Source organism: Phyllobates terribilis, unplaced genomic scaffold, assembly GCF_046119375.1.
Source record: "Phyllobates terribilis strain yellow unplaced genomic scaffold, ASM4611937v1 Scaffold_14__1_contigs__length_39327217, whole genome shotgun sequence".
NCBI lineage: Eukaryota > Metazoa > Chordata > Amphibia > Anura > Dendrobatidae > Phyllobates > Phyllobates terribilis.
This window is the reverse complement of record NW_027362774.1, coordinates 30,712,299-30,733,342: the sequence shown is the minus strand read 5'-3', so window position 1 is coordinate 30,733,342 and position 21,044 is coordinate 30,712,299. Positions and strand designations below refer to the sequence as shown.

Genomic DNA, 21,044 nt, shown 5'->3' with positions numbered 1-21,044 from the left:
CCTGTGGTTCTTTGTGCAAAAGTGACATTATAAACCCAATGCGCTGTGATTCATTCCCAGAGGATCTGGGTCTTAAACGAAAATATAATAAACAAGCGTTTTTAAAGGGAAAAAAATCTTGCCGTTTACCATAAAAAAATCTGGCAGTCCTACCTTCGGTTCGACAAAATGCGCTCCAAGACAGCTACTCACGTGTTGCTGGAGCTCGGCCACCTCCAAAGACAATCCCTGCAGGCGATGAGCCAAATCCTGGACGGACACCATGCTGAAATCAGGATTTCTTTCCTTAGAGTGTTTTATTTTGGGCTGGACTTACTGTTATGAACTGCTACAAGCACTAAGGAAAGATAGGAAAACTGTCCCTACAATAGGACTAAGCTGATTCCCTACAATGCAGCGGGGGACCTGTTCCTTGTGAACAGACCCGCCTAAGTCCTCGGCTAGTCTGAATGCAGACCTATAGATATAAGGGAGGGGTCCCTACAAGAACTAAGGACTGGGATATAGTTGGACACCTCCTAGCAGAAATTGTAGCAGAGCAAAGACAAACAAACAAAAAGTACAAGTGGTCAAAAGACCAAGCAAACTACAGAGTAAGATACAAGGCACCTGGCTAGCTTAAGAGTAAATGAAACACTGAAGTCCAGCAAGGCCAGAAGGGCGGAGCTGGATTATATAGGCAGAAAGTCATGTGACCAGCAAAATAGAAAAAGAACTAACAGGAGGGTTCTAACACTACATGCCCAACAATTAGTCCCATATTTGACAAAGTTAGTTAATCAGGTATTTAAGGACGGGGTTCTTCCTAAAGAAATGTTAGAAGCCATCATTGCTATGATACCAAAGGGTACAGGTGATCTTCAAGATGTAGCAAACTATTGTCCAATTTCATTAGAAAGTTCAAACACAAAGATCTTGTTAAAAACAATAGGTACTAGAATTCAGAAGATCCTTCCTAACCTAATACATCAAGACCAAGTAGGGTTTATTACCGGTAGCCATACCACGGATGCTACAAGGAAGACATTGAATCTTTTGTCTTTCATGGAGAAGAAACAGACACCTTCATTATTCCTAGCCCTCGACGCTGAGAAAGCGTTCGATAGGGTCCATTGGGGTTTCCTACTTAAAGTTCTTCGAAAATTTGGTTTTAACCCCTTTCTGATGTGTGACCTAATAGTACGTCATGGTGACCTGGGCCGATTGGACCAATGACGTACTATTAGGTCATATGGCGATCGCGCCTGCACACAAGCGGTGCAGGGCAATCGCTGCCGGGTGTCAGCTGATTGTCACAGCTGACACCTGATACTATTTGCAGGGAGCTCTAGGGTTCGGGTTGTGCTACGGTTAGGGTTGTGTTAGAGTTGGAGTTAGGGTTGGGGTTAGGATTGGGATTTTTTCAAAAGTAAAGAAAAAAAATGCCGACAATATGGTGACTAGTGAGCGCAAGTGCTCGCTATTTGAGTTTGCATCGGGTATGCACCGAGTATTGCGGATGCTGGAGTCTCCTCCTCATATGTTTTGCAGCTGTTATACAGCCAAAAAAAACTTGCAGGGATTGCCTGCCATGCACGAGCGATCCCTGCATATTGTTTTTTTCGGGTGTCTAATAACCGTGAAACATGTGGGCGAGGACTCGAGCATGTCACTCCAGCACCCGCGATACATGGTGCATACCCGAGTACCCGATGCAAACTCAAGGAGCGAGCACTTGCTCTCAAGACTAATGACAACTTATTCAATATGATGACCTAATGTTATCAAATTCTGTGTCGTACCTCTGGGTTCAAAATGTTCACTATACCCCTTGATAAAATCCTTGAGGGGGCTAGTTTCCAAAATGGTCTGACTTGTGGGGGTTTCCACTGTTTAGGCGCATCAGAAGCTCTCCAAATGCAACATGGCGTCCGCTAATTATTCAAGCAAATTTTACATTCAAAAACTCTAATGGCGCTCCTTCCCTTCCGAGCCCTGCCGTGCGCCCAAACAGTGGTTTGCCCCCCCATATGGGGTATTGGCGTGCTCAGGAGAAATTGCACAACAAATTTTGGGGTCCATTTGTTCCCGTTACCCTTGAAAAATAAAAAAATTGGGGTCTAAATTAACATTTTTGTGAAAAAAGTTAAATGTTCATTTTTTACTTCAACATTCCAAAAATGAAGCACATGAAGGGTTAATAAACTGCTTGAATGTGGTTTTGAGCATATTGAGGGGTGCAGTTTTTAGACTGGTGTCACTTTTGGGTATTCTCTGTCATAAAGACCCCTCAAAGTGATTTCAAATGTGATGTGGTCCCTAAAAAAATGGTTTTGTAAATTTTGTTGGAAAAATGAGAAATCTCTGGTCAACTTTTAACCCTTATAGCTCCCTAACAAAAAAAAAATTTTGGTTCCAAAATTGTGCTGATGTAAAGTAGACATGTGGGAAATGTTATTTAGTAACTCTTTTGTGTGACATATCTCTTTGATTTAAGGGCATGAAAATTCAGATGTTGAAAATTGCAAAATTTTCTAAATTTTTGCCAAATTTCCGTTTTTTTCACAAATAAATGCAAGTGATATCGAAGAAATGTTACCACAATCATGAAGGACAATATGTCACGAAAAAACAATCTCAGAATCAGGGGGATCCGGTGAAGCTCCAGAGTAATCAGCTCATAAAGGGACAGTGGTCAGAATTGTAAAAATTGGCCCAGTCGTTAATGTGCAGACCACCCTCGGGGGTAAAGGGGTTAAGGGTCATATATTTAATTTAATTACTGGATTATACTCCTCACCATCTGCAGGAATTTTTGTTAATAACATCTTGTCCAGCCACTTTAGTTTGACTGATGGAAGCAGGCAAGGTCGCCCATCGTCACCGACCTTTTTCACAATGTTTATTGAGCCGTTAGCGGAGAGTATAAGGAGGAATGGAAAAATTACAGGTGTTTAAGCTCAAAACAATATAAAATAAGACTTTGTGCCGATGACGTCTTACTCTCTGTAACAGACCCTCGAAATTCAGTTAGATATGTATTAGATACTGTAGATTTCTCTTCAAAGATCTCCCTATAGAAGATTAAGGAAACGAATTCTCAGATACTTAAAGTCAAAATAGATGAAGACTTATAAAATATCACGAAGAGAGGATTTTCCTTTAAATGGGGAGAGGGGAAACTTTCTGATCTTAGAATCCAACTGACCTCCCCCTTTTCACATTTGATGGAAGAAAATCTCTCCAATATCCAGAAAACGATTCAATCTGATTTATTAAATATTTCTAAGGTTGAACTTTCCTGGATAGGCAAAATCATTTCCTACAAAACAATAGCCCTCCCCAAACGATTGTCTGTACTGAGAGCCATTCCAATATTTATTCCTAAAATGTGGTTTCAGACACGACAAACTCAATTAGTAAGATTCACCTGGAACAATAAGAAACCTGGAGTAGCAAGGTCTATATTAGTTAAGGGGGGAAAAGAGGCGGATTCAGTCTGCCAAACTTACACGGCTGTTACCTAGCAAGTGTTATTAAACGGAGTCAAAAATGGACAAATGAGAATGAAAAATCTGCTTGGGTCTCAATGGAAAAGTCCCTTATTGAGGATAAACCTCTTCCGGCATTAATTATAGCCCATCTGATTGATAAATCTCTCCCCCTTCCTAAAGACCACTTCTGAAATCAACCATAATGGGGTGGAAACAACTTCAAGAAATGTCCAAAAAAAGAACACATTGTTTCCCAATTACATACTATACCTTTAGTGGTATTAGAAATATTCATCCCTAAATTAAAACTTTCATCATGGAAAAAACAAGTTCTCAGTAATGTAAAGGACGGTGTCATGGGTGACTCACTAATTCCCTTCCAAAACTTACAACAGGAATTTGAGATCTCGGATAAAGAACTTGGTAACTGGCAAGTCATTAACTCTTTTCTTAAAAAAAAAAGGGATCTCATGTAAATTCCCTCTAACAATTACTAATCTACTAAATAATCCTTCACCTGCACTTTTCTGGGAAACAAAGAAAATCTACCAACAATTCAATGAAGATTCCTCTTTGGGTAAAGGATGAAACATACGAGCTCGGGAGAAGGAGTTAGATTTGAAGTTTGGTAATGACCATCTTTAATAAGCTCCACATCACATATGCCAACGCATCTTGTGCAACACTACAAGAAACGCATCACACAGTATATATAAGGAGGTATTATACTCTGCAGAAACTCCGTGTAATCTACCCTGCTCCTTCTCCCCTCGGCTGGAGGAACTGTGGAGAGATTGGGAGAGATCTCATATGTTTTGGAATTGTCCTGTTTTGAGGGAGATGTGGATAGATCTACAAGATCTCTTCTTTAAATTAACGCATGTTTTTATCCCACTTACTCCACAATTAGTTTTATTTTCAATAGGTATAGAGGATCTACCAAGCAAACTCTGACACATAGTGTGTAGTGATGAGCGAGCATACTCACAAGTACTCGCCCGAGCATCTCAGTACTCCAGATGCCGGAGCTCGCCGAGTACTTGCGAGATGCTTGGGCCGATGCTCCGGTCCCCTCCCTCTTTACAGAGCCAATCAACATGCAGGGATTGCCTGCCACTCACTGTAATGCGGCAGCCATGTTGGTTGTGGCATTACAGTGATTGGCTGGCCGCACAGCGTCATCAGGTCTATAACAGACCGGGCCATGCTCGTCACAGTCACTCCGCATCAGACAGTGTAGGGAGAGCGAATGCTGCGTCAGGGAGAGATTTGCTTGTGTATTAGGTAGTGTAGGGAGAAAAACCGCACTTCAGCCTCTTTTTTTCTTGCAATTTACAGCACCAGCTTAGAGAATGAAAGTTCTAAACTCTCAGTCACACATTGCATTTTTTCCTGCGCTTTTTAAATCTACAGCTTGTAAATTCTTTCAGGGGTTTTGCAGCATTTTTCACCCATTCAAATGAATGAAAACAAAACAATTAAAAACACTGCAAAAACGCGAGTATTGTACGCAGTGTTTTTCCTGCTACCACTTTTAGAGTAGAAAAAAATGCTGCAAAAATGCAAAAGTGTGAAGATCCCCTTATCCTGGTTGTGTTCTAGCTGGAAATAAAAAGAGAATGGCCATAATAACATGGAGATGTAATTCATTCTATGGTGTTTCCACTTTCACTATTGCTAGGCAGCATCTATTTGTGCAGAGCCGACCGTTAACATTCTATCACAAGATTCCATGATGACATCACTGATGATGGTCGGCCATTATGACATCACTGCTCACAGCCACTACTTATAGAATGTACACAGGGTCACAAGTGCCTTTGTTGGCTTCATAGAGATTGAGCGCACTTGCAGTTTCTCGCTATTCTATAGTGACTGATCGCACTTGCAGTTTTTCGCTATGGCTGAATTACTTCTGGATAATCTTCAGGTAGAAGCACTAATGGGGATTCTTATCAACAATCGCCCTGACACTGCGCTTCTACCTCCTGATGGCGTCCTCAGCTTCACTCACCGGCTGGTGATGGAGCTAGTAAATGACTGCCTGACCAAATACTACCAAGGTCATCTAACGTCAGAGTATCTGACGGATTTACCTCAAAACATCAGAACATTACTACAGCAGGTAAGTGGCGGACGCTCCGCACAAATCTTCTCCATAATAATAGATAATAATAGTGGGATAGAAGTTTTTCTTTACTCCAATATAAAACACTAGCTATTGAACCTGTTCTATGCCCGGGTAGCAAGCATTTTTATTGGTACATTTCCGGCGCCATTTATTTTAAGACACTGTGTTTGCGAATTCACATATACAGTGTCTTCAATGCAGTGTCTTCAATAAAATGGCGTTGGATAGCACGGTATGCGGTATACACTGACTCCAGCGCCATTTTATTGAAGACAAATGTGCGATGTATTCAATACAGTCTGCAGATTTGTCTTTAATAAAGTGGCGCTGAATATGGTGCTCTGCGCAGGCATTGATTCTGGCGCCACGCTGCTCCCCCGGCCTCTCCAGAGATGACAGCATGTGGTGCTGGCGCCAGGCGGTATGTGCTTATGGCGCAGGACATGGCGGTCTGTGCTCAGCGCCTACGCATACCGCCATCTCCAGCAGCACAGTCCTCCTCCCTGTCTGGGATGTGGAGGGGTCTTTCTGTCTCCGGCCACACTGTGCAGGGGTCTATAGAGGCTTCAGGCAGAAGGACACATCCCGGGTTATATTATAGAAGATGAGTCCTCAGATATGGAGTCATTGTATCTGCAGACAGAGGAGCAGATGGCACATACAATGGCCGCCTCTATTCTGACCGCTCTCATCTCAGGATTTTCATTTTTGTTTCTTTTCTTCTTTATAGGCTGAAAAAAGATTTCAACATGGCGATTTGTCTTTTATTAAAGGACTCGCTGAAAAAGTCCTGTGTGTCCTGGAAGGTCGGGCCCGCTCCCCGGAAGGCCTGGTAAGGAGCCGCCATCTTCTCTATCACACGTCCTTGTTTCCTGTCCTTCTCCAGATCAGCAGTCAGAGATCAGATCTGGTGGGAGATGTTCCCGGCCTCCTGGCAGATGGATGGCCGCCAGTCCCTGCTGCTCCCTCGCCTGTGAGGACAGTCTGTATTCTGCTGATGGAGTCACAGCTCAGTGCTGGGAAGTCTGGATTACCGCTTCTGTCTATCACTATTATCAGAGTCTTCCTGCTTGTAAATGCTGCCGCTGAGATAATAGGCCATATTACAGAAATGTCATGCACACAAGTCTCTTCTACAGCAATCTGCTCTTGTGGAGAGGAACTGCAGTGTAAAGCAAGTCCACCCAATACTGTAGTGCATGGAGTGCAAGATGTACTCATGATATAAAGAATGCAGGTAGCACAGCTCTGGGGTATCACAGTGCAGAAAAGTCAAAGTTTACACTGAACGTTTGATTTTTCAATCTTAATTTATCTTAATCCAACTAAGTGAGAGAAGTTTCTGAGAAAAGTTATCACAAGTTACACTTTATTCCTGCAGCTTTTTATCTGAATATCATTTCTTATCTTTTTATAGAGTGTGATGGAATCATTGATCCCGGCGAGAAAGCCGCGTATGAGCGACTTCCAAACATCCAAACTGATCGGCAGCGGAGCTTCTGGGTGAGATTTCTGTTGGCATAATCCACATTTCTCAGGGTTCCCTATGACAATGCTTCAGCCTCTGTGCTCTGCCCTGCAGTGTTATCATAGGGACATGATCGGAGCGCACATCACTGCTCACATCTATTTCTCACTATTCAGGTCCGTTATACACAGTTGAGCAAACTGATCTGTAACAGATCAGATTGTAAGGGCCTGTGCACACATTGCAGATTTCTCGCATTTTTATTGTGTTTTTTTCTGCTCAGATTTTTTCACAGAACCTGCGGCATTTCCTGATGCCAGGAAAGTGAGTGACGTTCCTGAAGTCTCGTGTGCACGAGGCCTATTTATCCTTGTAGATTAGCAGCAGATTTATAGCAATTCTGTCAGCATTTTCTCTGCAGATTTCACACATAATAATGAGGGGGAGAAAATCTGCTCAAAAACGCAGGAAAAAAAGTGTCAAAATGCAGCGATTTAAAGCAGCATTTTTCCTGTCAAGAGATGCAAATATGGTGCAGAAATGTCTGCTGTAAACACTTAATATGGGCACAAACCCTTAAGGAAAGGGATAAAATAATCTAATCTCTTCCATTCCCCTGTCCTAGCCCCTCATCTGTTCTTGTGCTGCCTCCTCCTCCACAGCTTCCCTGTCCTCCTCCTCGCTGCACTTAGTTTTTTTCGGGGCGGCTCCATTATGGAGCTGATAAGAGTAATTGGCTGCACACGGTCACGTGAGGATTGACACGATACTGACGTCAATGACTTCTGCACCCACATCCTCCACCATGACCATGTGAGTCCAATCACTGGCCTCAGCACCAGAAGGGGGCGCCAGAACAACCAAAGACTGGCACGGAGGACTGCAGTGATGGACAGGTGAGCGCCTAGGACAGGGGGGTACAATGTCTTCCATTATTATTTAACTACTTTCTTCCCCTCCATTTATGATGTCTTGGGGTACGGGAGGAGCATAATCAACTTATTCTTACCACAATTGGAGGAATTTCAATTTAGACTAATTTTACTTGGACAGAATTGTATCTGTTGGTGAAATATAGCGAATCTGCCCAAAAAGAATCTGAATAGATTCTCTCATCTCTAATGTGACCTGGGTGAGGACTCGGACAGATCTAGCGATGTGCCGACCTCCCGTAGGTGATCTATGTAGAGCTATTTTATGCATTTCTAGAAATGTATTTCCAGTGACGGCCGGACTTCGAGAATTAGTACAAAAGATCATAGAAAGACTTCTATAGATGGACTGTTCATAAGGATTCAATATAACCCATGGATTCTCCTTCCCTCCAGGTCCATCTACTTAGCGAACCATAAAGACTCACACCAGGTCTTTGCAATGAAGAAAATGGACAAGTGGAAACTGAATACTCCTAAAAAGGTGGAATGGGCCTTTCAGGAGAGGGACATCCTGACATTCGCTGATTGTCCCTTTGTGGTCTCCATGCTCTGCTCCTTCCCTACGAGATCTCACCTGTGTATGGTCATGGAGTATGTAGGAGGTAGGACACGTACATTGTATTATACTCAACCCATGTCTGCTGACATCTTATCACCGCTCATAGAATTAGGATTTGTCCAAGTGGTTGGTTACATCCCCACAGAGCATTTACTAGAGCTTATATTTTACCAAGATGCCTGATAATGTATTAATCTGTGTGCAGGGCTGCTATGGGACCCATGAGTCTAAGGGGGCCCAGCGCCACTAGGTACTGGGCCCCATCCCTCCTCCTGTCATCACAATTTCAGCGGTATCCGTATCCTCAGAGTGTGGATACGGTTGAATAGAATGGTGGATGAGGGAGCCGAAAGCTCCTGATCCACCCTTCAGCCTGTGCTGGTGATTCTGTGCCCTGCAGCCACAAAGTCATCACAGCCTCAAACCAGTAGTGTGGAGTCTCAGTACTCCCACTGCACAGACCAGAGCAGCATGCTGGGGGAACAGGGCGAGCTGAGTAGTGTTTTTTTTAATGTCAGTATTTTTAGGGGCCATAATACTGAATGGCTCCCTCCAGCCGCCCAATCATACTGATTTGGGGAGCTGGTTTGGGCCATGATACTGATTTGGGGGCTGGTGTGGGCCATGATACTGATGGAAGGCTGGTGAGGGCATAATACTGAGTGGTGGGGCTGGTGGGGGCCATAATAGTGGTGGGTGGAGCTGGTGGGGTCCATGACACTGATTGGAGAGCTGGTGAGGGCCATAATACTGAGTGGTGGGGTTCATGGGCGTACCCAGGATCAAAACTAGGGGGGGGACAAGCCATGGTCACAGATACCGAAGAGAAATATACATATAGTACAATGCAAAGATTTCACTTCTTACATTACATGAGTGATATCTATTGTAAATTCCACAATAGCTCAGAAACCGGCAAATCGCTCCACATAGTATACTGGCGCCCATAAAATGCTCCATACGGAATACTTACCCCCATATAATGCTCCATACAGGATACTGGCCCCCATATAACGCTCTATACAGAATACTGGCTCCCATATAATGCTCCATACAGGATACTGGCCCCAATATAACCTTCCATGCAGGATACTGGCCCCCATATAACCCTCCATGCAGGATACTGGCCCCCATATAACGCTCTATACAGAATACTGGCTCCCATATAATGCTCCATACAGGATACTGGCCCCCATATAACGCTCCATACAAAATACTGGCCCCCATATAACGCTCTATACAGAATACTGGCTCCCATATAATGCTCCATACAGAATACTGGCCCCCATATAATGCTCCATGCAGGCTGTTCCCCACACATAATGCCTCATGCAGGCTGTTCCCCCCCGAATAATGCCCCACGCAGGCTGTTCCCCCCACATAATGCCCCACGCAGGCTGTTCCCCCCACATAATGCCCCATGCAGGCTGTTCCCCCCCATATAATGCCCCACGTAGGATGTCACCCCACCTTATAATGCCCCTTGCAGGATGACACCCCCCTTATTTATAATGCCCCATGCAGGATGTCACATTCCCCCTCCCTTATAATACCCCATGCAGGATGTCACACCCCCCCTTATAATGCCCCATGCAGGATGTCACCCCCCCTTATAATGCCCCATGCAGGATGTCACCCCCCCTTATAATGCCCCATGCAGGATGTCACCCCCCCTTATAATGCCCCATGCAGGATGTCACACCCCCCCCCCTTATAATGCCCCATGCAGGATGTCACACACCCCACCTCACCCCGCTCCCTTATATTGCCACAGGCCTCCATATAATAAAAAAAAAAATCCAATACTCACCTTACATCTCACCTTCTGCCGCTGCTCCGGACTCCAGCGTCGCCGGTCTCATCCCACTCAACGCTGTGACTGCTCAGGAGAAAGCGCGGTGTAAAGACGTCACCGCGCCCTCTGACCTGAGACGTCACAGTGCAGCAGCCGCGGAGGATTCAGGAGCTGCTGCGGAGGCACGGGGAGGGGTAAGCATTGTGCTGGGTGCCGGGGCCCTGAGCAAGCGGGGGGGAGCGGGCGCTGATGGTGAGGGGCCCCCCCGCCTGCTCAGGGCCACGGCGTTTGCCTGGGTGCGCCGGGTGCTGACGCCGGCCCTGGTGTGCGGCTTGTGTGTCTGCTTTTAGTGGGGGGGCAGCTGCCCCCCACTGGCCCACGGTGGGTACGCCCATAGTGGGGTTGATAAGGGCCATAATAATTCTGAGTAGTGTGCTGTGGAGGTCCTTATTTTGTGTAGGGGTCCTCATTCTGTGTTAGGGTCCAAATTCTGTGTGAGGGGCTATGAGGGCCATCCTACTGAGTGGGGACATTATATTGAGTGGAGGGACTGTGGGCGCCATCATATCGAGTAGGGGGCTGTGGCCTGGCTCCCCTTACTTTAGACTAATATTACGTGCACTAGACATTATATGTGTATACATTCTCTCCTGAACAATATCTCTGCTCACTTCTTATTATACATCATGGTGAATTGCTTTATAAACCCCTCACCTGTCATATTTCCTTTTTTTCTATAGGTGGAGACTGTCGGACCCTTCTAAACACCAGTGGTCCTTTACCTGTCCCCTTGGCCCGCTTGTACTTTGCAGAAGCGGTTCTTGCTGTGGAATACCTGCACAGCTATGGCGTGGTGCACAGAGACCTGAAGCCAAGCAAGTAAGCGCCCTTTTTAGTATAATAAGGGAAGGAAAATGATCATTTATTATCACATGGCCTGTGAGGCTAAAACCATCTTTTCGTTCACAGCCTCCTGATAACATCTTCTGGACACATTAAAGTTACCGATTTTGGGATTTCAAAAGTTGGTGTCATGATACCAAAAACCAACATCTACAAGCAATTAGCAGGGGACATCACCAGAGAGTTCCTGGACGATGAGGTCGGCATCACTTACAGAAACCCAGCTTGTTCTTTACAAATCTCATCACACTTTTGCTTCTTCTCTACATTCTTCATTTCTAGAGAACTTTTCCACTGATATTTCATCTTCTGTCATTGCGTTTTCATGGCGAGAACATGTTAAAATAATGCTATCATCAATCACATCTCTTTCTTTTGTTGATTTACAGTCCTGTGGCACCCCAAGTTACCTAGCCCCAGAGGTCATCCTGAAAAATGGCTATGGAAGACCTATTGACTGGTGGTCATTGGGGATCATACTATATGAATTTCTTGTGGGATTTGTACCATTTTATGGGGATTCCCGAACTGAGCTTTATAAAAATGTTGTCTCTGGTAAGTAGAATAATCCGATCATTGCTTTGATTGGTTACATTGGTTTAGTTATTTCCTTTGCTTTATCTTACAGTCCAATAAAGAGTTTTTTTTCTGTCATTTTCTATATAACAGGAGACGTAGTTTGGGATCGTTATCCCGTTCCTTCCTTTCTTGCTCAGAATCTCATCACCAAACTGCTCAGAAAAAATCCTGCACATAGACTTGGGACAGGTAACAATTTACTTACTACACCTAGGACATATCGCTCATGTCCATGAGTATCAGCACTCCTCTATCAGCTCATCCATTTCTAGTTCTCCATTTCTCTATTTCAGTCTATTTCTCTCATGGGTGGCTCAGTTATGTCATTAGTTCAGATTAAGTTAAACTGTTCAGATATGGAGCAGTCTGTGACAATATCTGCAACACTTTTATTTTGTATTCTCCAGCAGGAGCATTTGAGATCAAGGGTCATCCATTCCTAAGTGACTTAGACTTTGACAACCTTGGAAGTCAGAAGACAGAGTACGTTTCTCAGCTTGTGTCAGACATGGACACAAGCTCCTCTAACAGTACAAGCTCCTCTATCAGTTCAAGCTCCTCTTTCAGTAAGTAGAAAAAGACGTCATCTAGACTAAACGTCTGTTTGTCTCGTCTTCCATAATATGAGACAATTGTTTCCCAATAATATTAGTGATAAATGGTGACTGTGTTATATTGACAACCTCTAATAATACTTCATTATCTATGTCTTGTAGATTTCTCTGATATAATCAAACATCTGATCTCAGAGCATGAGTGTCTTGCTTTCCAAAATTTTATATCATCTTCTGAATGGTTTTCTAAAGTAAGTATGAGATCAATAAATGCAAAATATGTTACAAAAAAAAGACCTATAAAAGTATAAAAAAAAGTATTTCATATCTTCTTTTTGTCCACATTTAGCTCTCTACCACCGCTACCAGTACGATCAACGATGAGGATCCCAAGTCCCCTACAGAGTGTACCCCAGCATCCAGTGAAAACATCTCAGAAATGTTAGTAGTTTATAGGGTCATTACTGGGAGCTCCAGGCTGATACATGTGCACGGCCCCAAATATGTTACATAAGTACCATAATATCAAATGCAGCATCCATCAACCCATGGTTAGTGGTCATTGTGCCTTTGGCTACTGAAACCGCTGGTGATAATAGCCCATATGTACAGCCAGTGTTGCTTTTTTACTGCTGCCCACACTGTAGGAGAGATGTAGTACTACTACATGCCATTCTTAGCAATTCATTTTTGCTTCGCTCTATAGTAGGTAGTTTAGAGCAGGAAACCTTGCCTACTATGACTCTCATATCCTAATAGGTCTTTTATAATCGGTGTTATTCTAGTGAGGCAACCCCTTCTTTACACGTTTATCTTCTTCAAAACAGGCAGAAAGGATCTTTTCCCGTATGTAATAGAGACGATGCTATTAGCAGCTTGCCGTCCTCGTCCCCATTATCGGGTATGTACATGTCTACAGCACGAAAAATTAGAATGTTTACTTCAAGGCTGAAATCTTTCCACATGGTTTTTCTTCTATTGTTCTCCTATGTTCTGCATGTGTCATGGATCCCAATGATGTTGCCCATAGGCCCATACTGCATCTCTATTTCCCTAATTTTGTACAGGGTTTCCAGATTACCAGATCTATAGGCGACAGGACTAGAATAATTCTCCTATACACAGGAAAGATACAAAGTAGATCCTATAAGAATATATTGTTACTGACTTTTTTACATTTTCTGATCAGGATTTCCATCTCACGAGAAAAGAAAATCTTCGCTATATTTACTTATAGAGCAACAAACCTCAAAAAACAAAGAAAAGGTGGAAAAGAGACGAGGTAAGTGTGAGAATCAGCTCCATATTGTGTGATGTCAGGGAGAATAATTCATGTGGAGCAGATGTCGTCTGTCAGTGATTGAATTGTCACATGTATGATGGCTGACGATGATCCCGCACCTCAGTGTGGATAAGACTCCTCTACCGTCCGGCCACTGTGACCGCACAGTAGTATCATGTCATATGGAGCCACATCACTTACATTATAGATACAAAGCAGTTCCCAAAGGATATATTGTTACTGTGGATTTTTTTTTTTACTTTCTGATCAGAAATTCCAGCTAATGAGGAAATAAAATCTGCAATAAATCTGAGTATAGAGCAACAAACCTCAGAAATTGAAGAAAAGAGGGGAAGGAGACGAGGTAAGTGTGAGAATAGGCTCCATGTTGTGTGATGTCAGTGAGAATAATTCATGAGGAGCAGATCTCATCTGTCAGTGGTGGGATTGTCACATGTATGATGGCTGACAATGATCCCGCACCTCAGTGTGGATAAGACTCCTCTACCGTCCTTTCACAGTGACACCACAGTAGTGTCCTCTAATATGAAGTCCCCTTACTTACAATGATGTTACATCTCTTTTCATAGGTTCCATCTTCCGCCGCTTGATATCATCCTGCCGGCGTGGATTATCCAGGGCTGCTTGTGTACTTCCATGTTGTCACCGTTCCCCCAGAATCATCTAAAAGACGGGAAACCTCGGCATCCAGCGCCCTGAAGTCCAGCAGATCTACCATCACTGCTGGACCTGTATAGAAGGACCTTCACCAGCTTCCTGTGGCCTTCTGACTTGAACATCTTTACCCGGACATGTTTTGCCTCTGTCACCGGGCTCCGCGGTATTCATGCTGCTCGCCTGACTTGGCTTTTACTGATCACCCGGTATCTGACTTCGGCTGTCTTCATGACTATGATTTTGTCCATTGATAATGTTCCTGGTTTTGTTCATCCCTTAACCTTGTATCCTATTATCAATTAAAACATAATAACTAAAAGCTGTTGCTGTTGCGCTGATTCCTTTTCATCTTAAACTCACAACTAATTGTAACTGACTAATTGTAACTGATTAATTGCAGCTAGTGTTGAGCCACCCCCGTAGTGTTCGAGTTCGGTTCGGTTCGTCGAACACCTTCGAACACCGTTAAAACCAATGGCAGGCAAACTAAAACACATAGAAACACATAGAAAACACCTTCAAAGGTGTCCAAAAGCTGACAAACTGCTCAGAAGACACAACTAACACATGGAAAAGTGACAAGTACATATAGTCATGCGAAAAGAAAAGAGGTGGAGGAGTAAAAGGAGGGGGAGACACAGATATAGGCATGTCATGCCCTTCTAAAACCAAAAAAGTGCGAAGCCGACACGGCCAGTCCGTTCCTGCCCGTGCCACCTCCGTGTCGCCGGGTTTGTGCCAGAGCCGCGGTGAACCCTGACGGCCAGCCCCCCTCTCCCAATACTGGTGCCTGTCCGCTGGTGGGTCGAGCGAGCCCCCCTGTGGTGGAGGCAGCTCTAAGCTTTTTAATTTAAATTGTCTCTGTAATTTGAATGAATACACTTTAAATCCATTTACAAGGATCTATTGGAGGGCAAGTCTCATGCCAGCAGCCGCGGGAATTCCAGCTCCAATAGTGTCCACTAAAACTGCTGCAGTTAAAAAGCTTTTATAAGGATCGAGCTTGGCGGTCCACCGCAAGGCGTCCTACCGCCAGTCCCAGCCCCTGTGCCTTGGGGTGCCTCCCCGATGCTCTTCACTGAGTGTCCCGGGGGCCCGAACCATTTCCTTTGAAAAAATTAAGTGTCCAAACTACAGGTGGTGTAGCTTGCTTAACAGCTGGGATAATCCGCTGACTAGCAGACACTGCTACTAGGCACAAAGTATTTCCTGGGCTAGATGCAGTTAAAAATTTGTAATTAGATACTCTCGTTGGATGCTGAGAAAGCATTCCATAGAGTCTCCTGGCACGCCATATATGATTCTCTTAAAAAGCTTGGGGTAGGGGTCTAGGGGACCCTTTTATAGCCAAAATCACGGCCCTGTATCGCAATACGTCACCTAGGCTGAAGATAAATGGAACATTTTCATCACCTTTCATAATCACCAATGGGACAAGGCAGGGATGTCCTCTGTCCCCTCTCTTATACATCCTAATGACGGAGCACCTACTCTCATCAATTCGCCATAACCCCAATAATAGGTGGACTGAGGTGGAAAGCATCGAGTACAAGTGTTCTGCATTTGCTGATGGTGTCCTAGTATATATCACTCAATCACATATATCCATCCATGCTGTTATGGCTGAAATAGATCACTTTGTTACATGGTCAAATTTTAAAATCAATGCAGCGAAGTCTGAGGCCCTCGATGTCTCCCTCCCCAAATCCATACAGGATTCCATCCAGTCCAACTTTCCCTTTGCCTGGCCCTCACAGGGTATCAAATACTTAGGAATTCCTATTCATAGAGACCTTAATTTTGGGCCCTTTATTGAACAACTCCATACAGACCACGGTTGGTAAGTTAGAACTGTAAGATTCACTACGTGAACCACTGGTGTTTTGTGGAAAAGCACATGTACACTGTGTTCCAAATTATTATGCAAAAAGTGTTTAGGAGTGATAAGGGAAGAATTTGTTTGTTTGTCAGTTAAACTCATTGATGGTGATGTGTGTCAGGGCTCTTTATATCACTGTAAGCAATTGCAGACACCTGTGCTAATTAGTTTGGCAGGTGTGTCCAATGAAAGGCAAGACTACTTAAGAAGGCTGTCCCACATTATTAAGCAGCCTACATTTTCTGCCAAAATGGGAAAGAAAAAGGATGTGTCGGCTGCTGAGAAGCAACAAATTGTGGAGTGTTTAGGTCAAGGCATGACTACAATCAACATTGCCAAGACACTTCATCCTGATCATCGCACAATCAAGAAGTATGTAGCGGATTCACAGTACACACGTGTGCGTGCTGATAAGGGAAAATTGAGGACTCTTTCCTACAGACAATTACGTCAGGTTAAAAGAGCAGCAGCAAAAAAGCCTTGTCATAGCAGCAGACAAGTTTTTGCAGCTGCTGGTGCCTCCAACGTCCCCCGAACAACAAGATGCAGGGTCCTTCAGAGGTTTGCAGCTGTGCATACGCCATCCTGTCGACCTCCTCTATCCACTTCACACAAGCAGAAACGGCTCCAGTGGGCCAAACAATACATGAAGACTGACTTCAAAACTGTTTTGTTCACCGATGAGTGCCGTGCAACGCTCGATGGTCCAGATGGATGGAGTGGAGGATGGCTGGTTGATGGACACCCCATGCAAACACGGCTATGGCGCCAACAAGGAGGAGGTGGAGTAATGTTTTGGGCTGGAATCATGGGGAGAGAGATTGTCGGCCCCTTTAGGATCCCTGAAGGGGTAAAGATGAACTCCATAATGTATGTGGAGTTTCTCAAACAGCACTTCCTGCCATGGTTCAAGAAGAAGAACTGTGTATTCCGCAGCAAGATCATTTTCATGCATGATAATGCACCGTCTCATGCTGCACATAACACATCTGCATCTCTGGCTGATATGGGCATAAAAGGGGACAAACTTATGGTGTGACCCCCATGCTCCCCTGACCTCAACCCCATTCAGAACCTCTGGAGCATCATCAAAAGGAGTGTCTATGATGGCGGGAGGCAGTTCACATCTAAGCAACAGCTCTGGGAGGGTATTCTGTCCTCATGCAAAAAATTGAAGCAGAAACCATCCGAAACCTGACAAATTCAATGGACGAGAGAGTTCAGAAGCTCCTTTCGAACAAGGGGTCATATGTGCAAATGTAACATCACCTAGAATAAAGTTTTGAGTTGAAAACTGTTTGATTTCAGTTTCTAACAACCTGGTAATGCTTATAATTTCAAAAATGACCATTTTTTTGTTCTTTATTAAAATGAAAAGGTTGATCGAAGAGTGTGGGGGATCTAAGAGTGTGGCAACCCAGTAGTCAGGATTATTTCAAATTCTGACAATCTGAGGGTCATGTTGCAGGTAGTGCAGCAAGAAGGCACTCATGAGTCTTGCGCATCTAGGAGCCCCAAAATTATTTTCCGGGCTAGATGCAGCTAAAAATTATTATTAATTTGAAAGCTGGTGGAGCTTAGTATAGATGGCCTAATAGAATCAGTACTGCAAACTGCTACAAGGCTCAAATTATTTTCCAGCCAAGATACAGATAAACATGATTAGTAATTTTAAATCTGGTGGAGTTTAGTATAGATGACCTAATAGAATCAGTACTGCAAACTGCTACAAGGCCCTAATTATTTTCCAGCCAAGATACAGATAAACATGATTAGTAATTTTAAATCTGGTGGAGTTTAGTATAGATGGCCTAATAGAATCAGTACTGCAAACTGCTACAAGGCCCAAATTATTTTCCAGCCAAGATACAGATAAACATGATTTGTAATTTGAAAGCTTAAAACGGTTGGTGAGGTGATTTCAACAAATCATCAAGCTTTTACTCTCCCCAGGATGACACAGGGGTAGAAAAGTCGTTTCGGATCCATGATTTGTTCATCTTTATGAACGTGAGTCTGTCTACATTATCAGTGGAGAGCCGCGTGCGCTTATCTGTCAGCACACCACCAGCAGCGCTGAACACACGTTCAGACAGAACGCTGGCTGCGGGACATGACAAGATCTCCAAGGCGTAAGGGGCGAGCTCCGGCCATTTATCCAGATTGGAAGCCCAAAAAGAGCAATGGTCCAGTGACACAGTCGTGGCTTCAATGTTTACTTGGAGATACTCCTGTACCATCGTCTCTAGGCGTTGACTATGTGTCAGACTTCTTGTGTCCTGTGGCATTGCAAAGGATGGGCTAAAAAAGTGGTGAAATGATTCCGCAAAATTGCTCTTACCAGCAGATACTGTGGTTCTGTTACGTTTTGAGTGCTGAACACTTGACGGTCCCACGGTTGGCAAGTTGGAAATGAGAGATTCACTACGTGCACCACTAGTGTTTTGGGGAAAAGCACATGTAAGATTCTGCAACAGTCTCTGCTGATACTCCTGCATGCGTGCATGCCTTTCTATGGCAGGAATAATTTCTCCAAATTTACTTTTGTATCGGGGATCTAACAGTGTGGCAACCCAGTAGTCAGGATTATTTCTAATTCTCACAATTCGAGGGTCATGTTGCAGGTAGTGCAGCAAGAAGGCACTCATGTGTCTTGCGCATACAGGAGCATCAAGTCCCTGTTGTGTTGGTGGCGAGGTAATAATCATGCTTCCTTCCTCTGCCCTCTCCCCCCAACCTCGCACAACAGAAATGTGATCAAGGTCTCCCTCATCTGATGAGTCTTCCATCAGTTCGTCCTCCACTTCTTCCTGGGCTCCTGCACCTTCCTCACTAGTTTGGCTGCTACCATGCGCCCTGGTAAAACCATCTCCCCCACCCTCACATGCCTGCCGCCTTGGTGCTGCCGACCGTCTGGACCTTGCAGATGTTAGCCCTTCCGCATACAACTCCTCCTCCTCTACTTCCTCCACCTCCTCTTGTGCCACCACCTGACTCCGAATTCTGTTTAACATGTGCTCCAGCATGTAAATCACCGGAATAGTCATGCTGATAATGGCATCGTCAGCACTAAACATCTTCGTCGCCATTTCAAAACTGTGCAGAAGGGTGCATAGGTCCCTGATCTGAGACCACTCCTGCAGCGTGATTTGCCCCACCTCTGGATCTCGTTGGCCCAGGCTATACGTCAGAACGTATTGCACCAGGGCTTGTCGGTGCTGCCACAGTCGCTGCAACATGTGCATAGTTGAATTCCACCGGGTAGGCACATCGCATTTTAGCCGGTGAAGTGGCAGGCCCAACGATTTCTGTAGAGATGTAAGTCGCTGAGCTGCGGGATGTGAACGGCGGAAGTGAGCACACAGCGACCGTGCACTCTGCAGAAGGCCATCTAGTCCGGGATAGTGGGCTAAAAATTGCTGGACAACCAGGTTCAACACGTGAGCCATACAAGGCACGTGTGTGACATTGCCCCGGCGAAGGGCCGCACCCAGGTTTGCAGCATTGTCGCACACGGCCTTCCCTGGTTTCAGGTCCAGTGGAGACAACCATTCATGAAACTGGTTCTCCAGAGCTGACCACAACTCCTCAGCTGTGTGACTCACATTTCCCAGACATTTCAAAGTAAAAACCGCCTGATGACGTTGAGCCCTGCTGCCAGCATAGTAAGGAGGTGTGCAGGATCCCTTCTGCGCAGTTAGAAAGCTTGTGGCATGACCAGACAGGCTTTGGGTGCAGGTGGAAGACCGAGAGGAGGTTGAGGAGGCAGAAGCAGTGGAGGAACTTTGACATAAAGAGGATTGACGCACAACTCGTGGGGACGGCAAGACTTGGACAGTAGCCCCTTGTCCTGCTGTCACCATAGCTACCCAGTGCCCAGTCAGCGACATGTAACGCCCCTGTTCATGCCTACTCGTCCAAGTGTCTGTGGTGAAATGCACCCTGTCACACACAGAGTTTCTCAAAGAAGCGGTGATGTTGTGTGCGACATGCTGGTGGAGCGCAGGCACACCTTTCTTTGAGAAGTAGTGCCGACTGGGCATCTGGTACTGGGGCACTGCGACGGACATAAGGTCTCGAAAATCCTCTGTGTCCACCAGGCGGAAAGGCAGCATTTCTGTAGCCAAGAGCTTGCAGATGGTGAAATTCAACCTCTTAGCTTTCTCATGGCTAGGAGGAAATGGTCTTTTACTTTTCCACATCTGAGTGACCGAGGGCTGGCTGTTGTGCTTAGACGGGGTTGAGAAGGGTGTCCACGGCAAACTGCCGGTCTGTGAGGAAGATGCAGGCGGACATGTTAGGTTGCCTTGATCCAAAGGTGGTGCTATCGATGTCGGACAGCGCTCAACACCAGCTGGTGTTTCCACTTCCAAATGAAATGATGACCTGCCAATCACGCTGGCTGTTGCGGGTAAAGAGGTGGCAGGTCTGCGTCCCAAAACAGGTGTGACTGTTGTCCCCCCAGTCACAGAGGATGAAGAGGCCGCGGACGCACAAGATATGGCAGACGGTGGTTGGCCCGGCCGGCTAGGCCGCATTGTAGCACACTGAGCTTCCCACTGCAACTTATGCTTCATGTCCATGTGCCGGTTCATGCATGAAGTACTCAAACTATGTATTTTTTGGCCTCTACTTAGCTTTTGCTGACAAATGTTACAGATAACACGAGTTGGGTCATCTTTATCGATCTGAAAAAATGCCTAGGCTATGCAAGGCTTAGCACCCATGCGACCTGAAGAGCCACCACGACTTGTGGTCAGAGGCAGAGTTGTGTTTGAGGATGCAGTTGTTAACGTGCTTCCAGGACT

General features: G+C 45.0%; 1 protein-coding gene across 1 annotated transcript; it reads left to right on the top strand.

The window, feature by feature from the left end:
• Positions 1–7,831: 7,831 nt before the first annotated feature.
• LOC141175966 (microtubule-associated serine/threonine-protein kinase 1-like) lies at positions 7,832–14,676 on the top strand. The gene is made up of 13 exons (XM_073659955.1): positions 7,832–7,968; positions 8,401–8,609; positions 11,102–11,240; positions 11,331–11,463; positions 11,654–11,819; positions 11,934–12,032; positions 12,251–12,409; positions 12,560–12,648; positions 12,747–12,838; positions 13,225–13,298; positions 13,587–13,679; positions 13,951–14,043; positions 14,270–14,676. Exons 1-13 carry the CDS (start codon positions 7,961–7,963, stop codon positions 14,365–14,367), a joined length of 1,452 nt encoding a protein of 483 aa, XP_073516056.1. The 5' UTR covers positions 7,832–7,960; the 3' UTR covers positions 14,368–14,676.
• The last annotated feature ends 6,368 nt before the right edge of the window (positions 14,677–21,044 follow it).